The 14,101-nt window shown below is 39.1% G+C and overlaps 1 protein-coding gene across 2 annotated transcripts in view; it reads left to right on the plus strand.

Annotated features, from left to right (window-relative positions):
* Positions 1-14,101, plus strand: part of CD274 (CD274 molecule) — a 28,951-nt gene that overhangs the window by 4,338 nt on the left and 10,512 nt on the right. Inside the window, exons 1-3 of one of the 2 annotated variants that reach the window (XM_081945074.1) lie at positions 273-459; positions 5,231-5,299; positions 13,745-14,101. In XM_081945074.1, the coding sequence (XP_081801200.1) occupies positions 5,245-5,299; positions 13,745-14,101 (412 nt within the window). In that variant the 5' untranslated portion in view covers positions 273-459; positions 5,231-5,244. Of the gene's footprint in view, positions 1-272; positions 460-5,230; positions 5,300-13,744 lie in introns of those variants that run through there. The other variant, XM_081945075.1, reaches the window with a different exon arrangement.

Genomic DNA, 14,101 nt, shown 5'->3' on the forward strand with positions numbered 1-14,101 from the left:
ATCATGGGTGCACTTGACTGGGCTTCTATCACCCCCTCCCCATAAACATCACAAAAGGCTGTTGCTGTGAAAAAAGGAGAAACACTTTAACTCTGATTCACCTCTGGAAGACCTAAGACTGTCTTACTCATAGACCATCGATGAGATGAAATCACATTGCAGGGGGGGAAATGCCATCAACATTTCTAATATAAGATGCAAGCCAGGAAACTCCCACTGATGGGCCAAACAAATGGGAATAGTGATTATTGTTGAAAATGAAAGCAAATTCAATTCTGCTTCCTAGAAGAAGAAAAAACCCATTGATTCTGCTGCTGCTTTTTTTTTTTAAACAACCAGCTGACTGCAAAGGAAGCAGAATCTTTGCTTTCTTGTGGTATTGAGACATTTAGCTCAAGCCAGTGCAGAGGGAAGTCTGCTTGAGAGAAGGCAAGGGAAATCATCTGACACGCTCCGGAGGTGAGTAGAATCCTGATAAACAACAGTGGTATCTCTTGAGAGCACTAGAACAAGTTTCTCTAATGTGTTAAATCTTTTGCACTCAAAACGAAGAGAATTCAGAAGAGGTCGAGTGCATGATGGAAAAAACTCTTACTAGCTACCTGATGGCACAGTGACATCCATGGCATAGGCAATGTCTTTGTGGCTTCCATCCACCAGGAGGCATTTTTAGCCGTGGGCTCAACTGCATGTGGTTCCCAACCAAAGCCGCCTCCTTGCTGTGTTTGCAGGCAGCTCTCTCAGCACAATCTTTCCATGTGCAAATCCAGGTTTTCTATGAGGCTTAATCCATCCTGGTTAAGGAAAACCTCTGTTCAGGGGCCCCACGGAGAAAGGGAAGCATGCCTAATATTTATCTCGTGTTTCTTTTGAACCAGGCTAAGTCTTGTCTTCTTTCAGGTGTGTTTTGGTTATTATTTTTTTCATTTTATTTTAAGGGTTTGTTATTACATTGAGACAGAGAAATGGATGAGAGAGGGGAAGAGAGGGAGGGAGGGAGGGAGGGAGGGAGAGAAAGAACATAATAAAAATTAGGTTTACGTATATTGCTTCCATAATTTTTATTTTGTATAATTATTTTCAATCACCTATGTTACATCCAGAGAACTCCAGGTATTGGGTGGATTGTAACAGGTAACAGGGAATATTAGAGTCATGAAAGGCTTCCCAAGCCTGTCACTCCCCATATGTGTTGGAGGTTGAATTTGACAGAATTCCCAGCCGCTAAATTTTAGTCAATGTTTTAAAAACATCCTCAGAAGAATGTGACAAATAATGGCAAAAGAGCAGAGATTTTGAAATCCTCTAAGGGAATGGCATTTCATTTCCCTCTGGCTTTGCTGTTTGGTATAATTTAAAGAGAAATATATATTTAAATCTCTGTGCATATGCAGAGGAGGGTCATATTTCAGGTAACTTATTAGCACAATCTTCAAAAGCAAGTTTCTAGTTCAGATATAAAAGATATAGGTGTCTCCAAGGGTTTGGGGGTAGGTAAAACAGTCATGGGGGTTCACAGGAATGGGCAGGGGGGAGGACATGACTGCAGTTTGCTATAGTCACCACTGGAACCCATGCGCCAATCCACGTGCCAACGAGTCAGTAGAAGCTGAAAGAGCAACCGATAATCAACTGACTTCATCTCCATATGCTTCGAAAAATATTACAGATTTGGGGGCCCAGACAGCCCTAACATTTATCAAAACCAGAACGCAGGGATTCTCTGGAGAAGGAAAACATTCAATGGAAAACATCTGGTTTTGCTTTAGGAATACTATGCACAGGACAAGACTAAGTAAGACTAAGACTAAGTGGCTATCGTGTCAGACCCCGTTCTCTAATGACATCTAAGCCAAGGAAAGCGGGTGCAAAAAAGAGGTAGGCATCTCAATTACAGCCAAAGGATGCTGGCCAGCTTGGCTTCTCCCCTCCCTCGGCGTCCCTTGTCTCTTTCCAAGTCTCTTCTGGGAAGCTGTGTGTAGATGCGATTGTTAGGTTCCTGCCACTGTTTCCATTCTGCATTTCACCTCTGTTGGCTTTGAGTGTTCTTTTGTTCTCACAATAAAGGAAAAGGTAAAGTGGAATTCCCATTTATGCCTCGATCCTGTTCCATCCTGTTCTTCCCTCTAACCGTGACCAGCTCCTTGAGTCATTAGAAATATATGTTGACCCTATGGTCTGAAACATCACACAAACGACGGGTGTTCTCAGTTCTGCTTTCTGTCATCCCAGAGGGCAGGATATAGAACAAGGGATTTGAAGTACAGGCAGCCAAGCTCTGGTAGGAAGTGAGGGTGAAAAACGTCTTATTATAAGATGATGGAACCAATCCAAAGGCTTGCCTTCACTGGCTACAATCCTGCAATTGTGCAGGAGCAGACAGCTATCTACCTACAATAGTTTAATTTGGAGCAGGGGGTTAGGCTCAGTAACTTGATAACTAGCTCATTAATGTTATGATTCTGCCTAACACTGCCAATTTGTAGAGCAATTCTCTCTCACATGGAGAAAGGAGGTTAGAAGCAGAAAAAATTATGAGCCTGCATGATACACAAAACGGAGGGAAGGAGGGAGGCAGACCATGCCAATTCCCCCCCCCCAAGGTTTTAAAATGTGTTTGTTTTGCAAATCCTCTCCCCCTGAAGCTACTGGAAGGGATTTGATTGAAACGAGCTACACACTGGAAACGCAGCTTGGTTGGGTGAGGTAAAAATAATAATTAAAAAGTCAGTTTTTGTATGTTTTCCAGCACAATAGCAGCAGCAATTTGGTTTAGTGATTAAGACACTGGCCCAGAAAGTGACTGGGTGACTTTGGGTCAGTCCCTGTGTCTTTCAACCTACCCTCACAGGGTTGTTGTGGGGAAAACAGGAGGAGGAAGGAAAATTAGGCGTATTTGCTCCCTTGAGTTACTTATAATAAAGGCAGGATAAAAATCATATAAACAAATAAATAAATAATAGATGATGATAAAGAGAGAGAGAGGATAGATGATGGATGATAGGTAAGTAGGTAGGTAGGTAGGTAGGTGGATATACAAATACAATAGCAGAGTTGGAAGGGACCTTGGAGGTCTTCTAGTCCAACCCCTGCCTAGGCAGGAAACCCTATATCGTTTCAGACAAATGGCTATCCAACATCTTCTTAAAGACTTCCAGTGTTGGGGCATTCACAACTTCTGGAGGCAAGTTGTTCCACTGATTAATTGTTCTAACTGTCAGGAAGTTTCTCTTTAGTTCTAGACTGGTTCTTTCCTTGATTAGTTTCCATCCATTGCTTCTTGTTCTATCCTCAGGTGCCTTGGAGAATAGTTTGACTCCCTCTTCTTTGTGGCAACCTCTGAGATATTGGAACACTGCTATCATATCTCTAGTCCTTCTTTTCATTAAACTAGGCGTACCCAGTTCCTGCAACCATTCCTCATATGTTTTAGCCTCCAGTCCCCTCATCATCTTTTTGGTTTTCTCTGCACTCTTTCTAGAGTCTCCACATCTTTTTTACATCGTGGCGACCAAAACTGAATGCAGTATTCAGATAGATAGATCCTATCTATCTATCTATCTATCTATCTATCTATCTATCTATCTATCTATCTATCTATCTATCTATCTATCTATCTATCATCTATCTATCTATCTATCATCTATCTATCATCTATCTATCTATCATCTATCTATCTATCATCTATCTATCATCTATCTATCATCTATCTATCTATCTATCTATCTATCTATCTATCTATCTATCTATCTATCTATCTATCATCTATCTATCTTAGCAAAGCCCATGGTTTTTTCCTTCTCTGTGCCTGAGATTGGGATTTCTCTTGTAGAATTGGATTTCACAATTCTTTGAGGAAGAGATCAGTCCTGTGACCTTTGGGGTGCCTTTGCATAGGACATGGAATTTAATTTAACAGGACATGGGATTTAATTTAAAAATGCACTTCTATTCTTGGGGAAAAATAAGACTTTTTGTCATTAATTTTCCTTCTTCTTACCTTACCAATTGGATTGGTATATACTTACTGATGCCTCTTTCCAAGGACCATGCATGAGTAGAACTATTGTATTTGATAGGACCTTGGTCTGATCCAGCCTGCCTCTTTCTGTTTTGGCCATACAGGTAGCCTCACCTTATGACCATTCATATAACAGCAATTCAAAGTTACGATGATGTTGGAAAAAGTGACTTGTGACAGGTCCTTGCATCAATAACATGGTTGCAATTTGGGGGCTTGGCAACTGGCATGTATTTACAATGATTGTAGTGTTCCAGGCTCATGTGATCAACATCTGCAACCTTCTCAGGGAACTTCTGATAATTTTTTGACAAAAATAAATCGGGAAGCTGGATTTACTTGACTATTTTGTGATTTGCTGAACAACCATGGCAAAACTGATCATAAAATTGGGCACGACTGATTTACCCATATTGCTTAATGCAGAGGTTCCAGTCTCAAATGTGGTTGTAAGTTGAGGACTATCCAAAGTAGGTTGGATGTCCAAAGTAATGTCAAATACCCTCTTTTCACTAGAGAGTAGTTGTTTTTTTCAATAGATTTATTGAAATCTTTATCCATGCATCAAGGCAGTTTCCAAAAGAAATATGTAGAAGCATATTGTCAAATAAAAACATGAAGTAAGACTACAAAGCACCACCTAGTACTAAAACAATGAATGAAAATAGCATGCAAGAGGTAAGTTATCAGGTTAAATGCAACTGTTAATCCATTTGAGCGGGAAATGTGAAGTTTTATGGAAGAACTTTAAACTTGGAGACCAGCCCAGCAAAGTTTCTGCTGAATTATAAAATTAGCTCTCTCAATTTGCAACATTGCTGCAAACCTAGCCATGGGACAGACGTGTCATTACTGATGTTAGGCAGGAAGATACAAATGCTAGCTCATTTCTTCTGGTGAAACGGGAGTTGGAAGCAGCCAAATGTCTTGGGATCTGCCTATCTTCCCATTAACTTTCAAGGCCAGGGGAAACATGGCGAATGTATCTGTATATGGTCTCAATTGAGAGGCATGTTGGTTTTTTTTAAAGAAGCTAAAGAGCCATTTCTCTGTGGCAAAGGAAAAATATATCTTCCTATTTACATATCAATTGCTGTTTTTTAAGTCCTCGATGAATGGGCTTTTATTGACAGAAACATTGCAAAGCATCTTAGCTTGACTCAACCTGCTGAAGTATTACAATATTAATGATGTCACTCTTTTTTAAAGATATTTCTGGAAAAATGGACAATTTCCTACCAGTTCTGCTGTTTGCCACCCAGCTTTCTTTGACAGCAGGTGAGAGTTTTCTATTGGATATTTTCTGATAATATTCTCAGAATTGTCCACTGTTAGGGGTATCTCCGTTGGGAGACAGACAATAACGCAGCGGAATGTACAGCTAGAGAGAACGTTGCTAGTAGAAAAAACACACAAATAGAGTTTCAGACACTGCTAGTCAAAACAAGTAGCTTTACTACTAATAATTGCTTCACAAGCAGTGATAGTAGATATATGTCCAAAAACAATTCAAAGAACAAACAATTGCTTACAGTCGCAGTTCACGTTCCAGTCATCGAGCGCGCAAGTAGTTATCAAGCATAGGACAAGCAGAGAGAGAGTGAGTGAGCTCTCCTGACTCCCTCTTATTGTAGAGTTAATTACAGCTGATAAGTACATTCACCCATTTAAAGCAACAACGACCATTTGTTATTGTATATAGGTATATGTTGCCTACCCAACACTAGGAGTATACTCCCAACATTCTCCCCTTTGGGTAGCCAATATATATTCACAATTTCAGTCCATATTGTTCACAACTTTCTTTATGTTTAATAGCACCCTGAGCCTTTGTGAAATGGTTGGCTATATTATCTTCTGACATACAGTATGTTAACTCCACTAGCTTATTTTTAATACTCTCCGGTACATTCAAATAACGCAGATCTGTATGTTTCGTTCTAGTTTTAACTGCCAAATTAGTAATCATTTGAATAGCTTCCTGGTTGTCCTCGAACACGGTAATAGAATCATTTACTTCTATTCCTAGATCTATCAGTAACTGTTTGTAACGTATTATATCAGTACATAGTAGTGATAGACATGAAAATTCTGCTTCCATAGTAGACAGAGTCAGATGTTTCGGCTTAATGGATCTCCATCCAACCAATGCCTTACCCAAGAATACAGCTATTCCAGACGTTGATTTTCTTGTGTCTATATCTGTTGCAAAACTTGCATCAGCATATGCGGTCAGCTTTAGCTCCTCATTAGGCTCAAGGTATAGCGCATAGTGCATCGTTTGCTTCAAATACCTTAAAATCCTTTTTACAGCCTGCCAATGCCTCTCAGTTGGGTCTGAATTATACCTAACTAATTGGTTTGTGCTGTATGCAATATCAGGCCTTGACCAATTGCTTAAATATGACAGACTTCCGATTAGTGATTGGTACAACCCCTTATCAAACATAGCACTCTGTTCATTGCTATTGTTGAAATCCTGACTCATAGGAGTCTTTGAGGGTTTACATAGTTCCATCTTGAACTGTTTCAATAAATTGTTTATTTTATCCGTCTGATATTTTAAACCCTCCCCTGGTTTTATCAATCCTTAATCCTAAATACTGACGTATTTCACCTAGATCTTTTACAGTGAAATGTTTCTTTAACTGTTCAATTATATGAATAGCCTCTTGTTCTGTCTTAGTTAATAATGCTATATCATCGGTAAATAAAAGAAGTAATGAAACTTCTCCATCCCTTTACATCCTAAACAGACATGGATCAGCTAAACCAGCTTTAAATCCGATGCTAGTTAAAGTGTTGACTACACACTGGTTCCACTCATAACCAGACTGTTTTAAGCCATAAAGACTCTTCTTCAGAAGCCAACATTCAGATGTGTCATTGTCTCTGATTCCAGCTGGTTTTTTCATATAGACTGTGTGTTGTAATGGTGCATGTAGATAAGCTGTTTCTACATCTAAGTGTTTAATCAAATACTTATTTTTTGCAGCCCAAACTAAAGCGGTTCTAAGTGTAGTGGATTTTAGACTAGGTGCGAACACTTCATTGTAATCTGTGGCTGTTTGGTCAAAACCCGGAGCCACTAGCCTAGCCTTATATGTTATGGCTCTGTCTACTCCAGTTTTTATTTTATATATTCACTTACTACCGATTGTTCTCTTACCTGGAGGTAAATCAGTGTTTTCATATACTTTCATATTCTGCAATGACTTAAATTCTTTAGTTTTCCATTCCTTTTGATCTTCTAAAGGAAATGTGGTCAATTCATGGTATGTTGCAGGAACTTTGTTAATCTGATAAGCCATAGTTGCCTGATACCTATCAGGTGGCTTAACTACTTGTATAGAACGCCTTGGTAACTCAGGACTTATTACCGGACTTTCTATTTTTACTTGTTCCTGCTCTACTACTCCCTCTTCAGTAGACAACTGATTTTTATTATTCAATGCTGGTTTCTCATCATCTTCATTAGTGCTTGGCTTGGTTTCTATAATCACTTCATTATTTGGATCTAACCTTTTCCACCCTATATGTTCCATAAATTTGGCATTTGCACTACGAACAACCTTTGTTGATCCTTTTTGCCAAAATCTGTATGACCGGTGGTTAGAATTATAGCCTATAAAAATTAGCTGTTCAGCTCTTTCTTGTCCTTTATGTCTTAATTGCGAGGGAATATGAACCCATGCTGGAGTTCCAAATATGTGTATGAAACTGAGGTTTGATTTCTTGCCATACCATCTAGTAAACGGTATTTCACCAGTTGTGGTGTTAATTACGTTGTTTAAAATATGATTTCCACACATCTCGGCTCACAATGATTCAGGCAAACCAGCATCAGCCAGCATCGTTCTAACCATAGATTGCCCTCTTCTTTCCATAAATGCATTATGCTGTGGGTGATAAAGTGCAGAATGTTTATGTTGTATACCAGCCTTTTGCAACGTAGTTGTAAAATTGGAGTTTATGAATTCTGTACCATTATCAGTCACTATGGTGATAATCTTATGAGTTGTTTTCCTCTCTACAAATTTAACCCAGTTAGTGAACCTTTGAAATGTTTCTGTTTTGTTATTTAACAAAAAACAAAAACCATATCCGGAATAGTGGTCTAAAATGCTTAGTACATAACAGGCACCCCCCCCCCCTCAAACTAGGTTTCATTGGCCCTATTAAGTCTGCAAATACCACTTCTAGTGATTTCTTGGTCTTAAACCCGTTTAACCTATTAGCCCGAGTAGCTCTACTCTTCTGTTCATTACAAACATTACAATTTATATACTGGCTACATGGTTTCATCTTCACTCCATCAACTAACTTCACTGTTTCTTGCAACATTTTGAAACTGATATGTCCCATTCGCCTATGCATTAAGTGAATACACTCATTGTGGGGTTTAACATTCGAACAAACAGAATTAACAACATAGGAATCAGACATTACATATAACCCATCTTGTAGTTTAGCAGTAACCTTAACACCCCCTTTTTCAATAAAACAATTATCCCCTTTAAATGTTACAATGTAGCCGTGATTAACCAAAACTCTAACTGAAAGCAAATTAAACCTAATTTCTGGTACATAGAACATATGCAATGTTTTGGCAATACATGGACATTTAGCAATACCTTCAGCCGATACCTGTAGCCTCCACCCATTCGCTAAAGAAATGTGTTATTTATTTGTGACCAACTTTACAAAGTTTTTTCTATCTTTAGTAATGCATATCGATGCCCCACAGTCGATAATCGACAAATTGTGGTTAAATGATACATTATTAGCTATAGTCACATTAATCTCATGTTTTCTAGATTGTAGAGGTTTCTGTGGTTTTGGCTTTTTGCAAAACCTGGCAAGGTGACCCTTCTTACCACAATTATAACAACATTTTACAGTATATACATAACTAGGTAAATCACTGCTCTCTGCAGTCCTCTCTCTTAACTATTTTCTATCTTCTCTTCTTCTAGACTCTTCCAGCAGTCTTGAGGTAGTGGAGCTCAATGTAATGCCCTGTTGAGATAAAACTTCAAAAGATGTTACAAAATTGTCGTAGCTTTCATCAAGTGATGAGAGAATAATATAAACTTGGTGCTGCTCCCAAAAAATTAACTCTTTTTCATGTAGCTCTTGAAACATCTGTTTCATGTAGTTCAGATGTGCTAACATGTTACCACCCTTGGTGAGTCGTGTTCTAAAGAGTTTTCTTGTAATATTAATATGGGTACCCACAGAATCTCGAACATATAGTTTCTTTAAATTGTCCCAACATTTAGCAGCAGAATTTTCACCTCGGATATGACTCAGTTGTTGGTCAGCCAGTGTGAGACCGATAATGCATAATGCCCGTTCATTCCTCCTCTGGAACTCTGCAATCTTCTTTGCATCATCATCATCGTTTGCATCCCAGACAGTGATATCCAGTGGGGTCTGTACTACATCCCATAGTCCTTCACTAGGCAATAGCAAACTACATTTTGCGGACCAAGATACATAGTTTGTGCCATCCAGCTGGGTGACCAACGATAAATTTGGAGTTTGGCCTTGTGCCATTGTCCCAGGTATATCTGACTAACCAGATATTTGCAAAACTATAACATTTGTAGCAACTCCACTCTCTTAACGCTGCAGCTGGCACTCTGGATACACTGGGTACACTGGCTATTCTGGGCCCATAACCAGTGTTAGGGGTATCTCCGTTGGGAGACAGACAATAGCGCAGCGGAATGTACGGCTAGAGAGAACGTTGCTAGTAGAAAAAACACACGAATAGAGTTTCAGACACTGCTGAACAAGTAGCTTTACTACTAATAATTGCTTCACAAGCAGTGATAGTAGATATATGTCCAAACACAATTCAAAGAACAAACAATTGCTTACAGTCGCAGTTCACGTTCCAGTCATCAAGCGCGCAAGTAGTTATCAAGCATAGGACAAGCAGAGAGAGAGAGAGTGAGTTTTCCTGACTCCCTCTTATTGTAGAGTTAATTACAGCTGATAAGTACATTCACCGATTTAAAGCAACAATGACGATTTGTTATTGTATATAGATATATGTTGCCTACCCAACACTAGGAGTATACTCCCAACATTTAGAACTTCAGATTTATGCGAGAACTTTAAACTGTTCACTACTCCCTAAAAATTCAGGTCAGGAGAACTGTTGAGAGACCGGCTTTAAGCTCAAATGAATCAGTGCTTGCAGTGCTTTTGATGTGGCCACGATCCTTTGGGTACAAGCACTGTTGTAGTTTAGTGGGAGATATTCAAAAGGACAAGTGTTGTTGCTTGTGTCTCCCTCTTTTCCATTCAACCAGCATAAAGGGTATTCCAAATATATCTGGAATACCAATAGAAGAGAATATTTGTAGCTCTGGTTTGAACTGTGGCATCCTTGATGCTGTCTGGGCTTGGTTGTTTTCTTGCAGAGGTTTCATTCATCCAACTAGGTCAGCAGTCTTCAAACTTTTGGGCACCAGGGACCGGTTCTGTAAAGAGATATTTTTCCACGGACCAGAAAGGGTGTGGTTTTGTGTGCTACTTGCATCCCGCAGATGGAGCTTCACTTCTTTGTGTGGCCTGGTTTCTGGCATGCCATGGCACATTGCTGAGCCATGGACCAGGGGTTGGGGACCCCTGAACTAGGTAACATCATCAGTGCTAGAAGGGAGTGGGATTCACTGTCTGTTTGTATACAAGTGGCTTGTCCCATCAGTGTTGGTGGGAGCAGTCTTGGTAATCTCTTGATTATTGCTGTTGTTTTCTGTTTGTTTGTCTGAGTTGTTAATTCCTTGATTGAAGTATTTTTTACCTAGTTTGGTAATGAAACTTATGCAAGAAAAGCTCAAAGAGGCCCAAGGACCCCACATATCTAGAATAATCTGCAAAGGATTGGTTCCAGTTGTGGATTCAAACTCAGGGTAAGCAGCCAGGAACCAGAGACATTCAGGGAAAGAAGCCACATCTAAGCAGGCTTGGGGGAAATCAACTGGAACCACCAACCTGATGCTTTGGCCAGCAGTGTGCCTGAAGGTGTCTGAGCTGGGAAGGCCATCCTTGTGACATTCCTAAGACCTTCACTATACAGTCTGAATGCCAAATACCAGCAAAAATGCTGCCCCACATCCCAATTTATGCTATTGAAGATTTCCAATTTAAAAATTATAGGGTTTTTAAAAATCTTCTTCTTGATATTCACAGATCCTTAAAATTAGCAAAACATATTTTAGTAATCATAACTAGAAGAAGAAAAAAGTTACCAACTGCAATAGAGGTAGGTATGTATGTATGTATGTAGGTATGTATGTAGGTAAGTAGGTAGATGGTAGATAGATAGATAGATAGATAGATAGATAGATAGATAGATAGATAGATAGATAGATAGATAGATAGAAAGAATTAATTAATTCTTCATTGGCCAAGTGTGATTGGACACACAAGGAATGTCTTGGGTGCACGTGCTTTCAGTGTACATAAAATAAAAGATACATTCATTACCAATCATAAGGTACAACACTTAATGATAGTCATAGGGTACAAATAAGCAATCAAATCATGCTAGGAAACAATCAATATAAATTGTAAGGATACAAGCAACAAAGTTACAGTCGTACAGTCATAAGTGGGAGGAGATGGGTGATAGGAACGATGAGAAGATTAATAGTAATGCAGGCTTAATGAATAGCTTGACAGTGTTGAAGGAATTATTTGTTTAGCAGAGAGATGGCGTTCGGGAAAAAATGTTTTTATTCCTAGTTGTTCTGGTGTGCAGTGCTCAATAGCATCGTTCTGAGGGTAGGAGTTGAAACAATTTATGTCCAGGATGTGAGGGGTCTGACATTTTCACAGCCCTCTTTTTGACTCATGCAGTCTACAGGTCCTCAATGGAAGGCAGGTTGGCAGTAATTGTTTTCTCTGCAGTTCTGATTATCCTCTGAAGTCTATTTCTGTCTTGTTGGGTTGCAGAACCAAACCAGACAGTTATAGAGGCATAGATGACAGACTCAATAATTCCTCTGTAGAACTGAATCAGCAGCGTCTTGGGCAGTTTGAGCTTTCAAACTATCGATTTCCCTTAATATTTGCAAAGTATCCTTTTTTTAATATGCCTGGAATATCTCACAGTAATCTCCCAGTTTATGATTCGGGTGAAATGTGTCATAAAAATAAGACACCGGTTAGAAATCAGGGACTCTTCACCATGAAATTGTTTCAAAGAGCTCATCTTGGGTAGCTTTCTGCCTTTGGCTGCTTCTCCATTTAGAAGCAGCCGCCATGCTCGGCGCTACTTAACTTCTCTTTCTCTTTTTTCTCATTTTCAAATTTAAACAGATTGCTTCCCATTTTGCATCAGTTCAAGTCAAAAAGAGAAAAAAGGGATTCGATTAGAAATATTTTCCCATTTTCATATCTTTTTCTCCTAGTAGTTCTATGTTTAGTAGACGTTTTTTCTAACATTATCTATAGGCGCCTTTCATTGAGTTATGACTCTTTTTCACGCTATAAGTGAAAGTACAGCTAGCAGGAAAAACAACCTGGTTTGCATACCAGAAATGCAAATGATATTACTGAACAAGTCTACGTTAAAATGAGGACCAAAGGAAATGACTACTTCCGAGATCATAGTTACTCATGTAGACAGCCTGCAATGATTAAGACGACCCCATCAATCCCTTTCAGTTAACTCAACTTTGTACATTATGGGAGCAGCAAGAAATCTGAGCACATGAATGTGCAATCCCTTAGAAAAAAACAGGTCACACTAATACAGGTAGTCCTCGACTTACAACTGTTCATTTAGTGAACATTCAAAGTTACAACAGCACTGCAAAAAAAGATTCATGACCGTTTTTATAATACAATACAATAAATTTATAATACAATACAATAATTTTCACAGTTACGACCTTTGCAGCATCCACATAATCATGTGATCCAAATTCAGATTGCTTTGGCAACTGGTTCATATTTGTGACCGTTGCTGCAACCGTCATATGATCCCCTTTTGCAATCTCCTGACAAACAAAGTCAACGGAGAAGCCAGACTCACTTAACAACCGAGTTACTGACCTATCAACTTCAGGGATTCGCTTAACAATTATGGCCAGAAAGGTCGTAAAATGGGGCAAAACTCTCTTAAGAAATGTCTCACTTAACAGCAGAAATTTTAGGCTCCATTGGTATAAACCGAAGGCATTTAATTGATTAGAGATCAATTATATAAAGTATTTCTTTTGATTATATAAAGTATGTAAAAAAAGAGAGCAAGCCAATTCCCTTCTAGCACTGATGATTGGTACCTAATTTGATAATGAAACAACGACAAGAAAACAATCAAGCTCAGCGAGCCCTAAAGACCTCACACTTCAGTTAGTCTAAACCTTGGTGGTTGTGTTTCATTTATACTCTGGAAATGCACATAGTTAGATCTTCAGCATAGTTTGGTACTTGCAAAATATCGATAGAAGAGAATATTCGTAGCTCAGGGTAAAACTGTGGGGTCTTTGGTGCTACAGCACTGATGATGTTACCTAGTTTGATAATGAAATACCTGCAAGAAAACCACCAAGTTCAGAGAGCACCAAGGACCCCACATGATTAGAGATGTATCTGCAGGTTCTTAGTTAACTGAGTCACAGCATACAAACTCCTGCATAAAAATGTTAATTGCCCAGTGAATACTCAAGTATGTTTGCTTCTTTTATTTTTTCCCCCCAGCTTTATTCAGGGTGAGTGTTATTCAGCCTCATTACTCTGCAGAATATGGGAGCAACGTGACCATAGGATGTCGCTTCCCAATTGATAATTCCTTGCATCTGACACAATTGAATATCTTCTGGCAGCAAAAACTGTCAGACGAAGACAAAGAAGTTTACAAGCTCATAAACGGGCGCGAAGACCTGTCAGGGCAACACCAACATTTTCAAGGAAGAGTCACATTATTATATGAGAAATTGAAAAGGGGCTATTCTATGCTACATATCACTCATCTAAGGATCACAGATGCTGGACGTTACCATTGCGTTGTCAACTATCGTGAAGCTGATCACAAGTACATTGACTTGGAAATTGAAG

Source organism: Natrix helvetica (genome assembly GCF_964273705.1).
Source record: "Natrix helvetica genome assembly, chromosome: 2".
NCBI classification, from domain to species: domain Eukaryota; kingdom Metazoa; phylum Chordata; class Lepidosauria; order Squamata; family Natricidae; genus Natrix; species Natrix helvetica.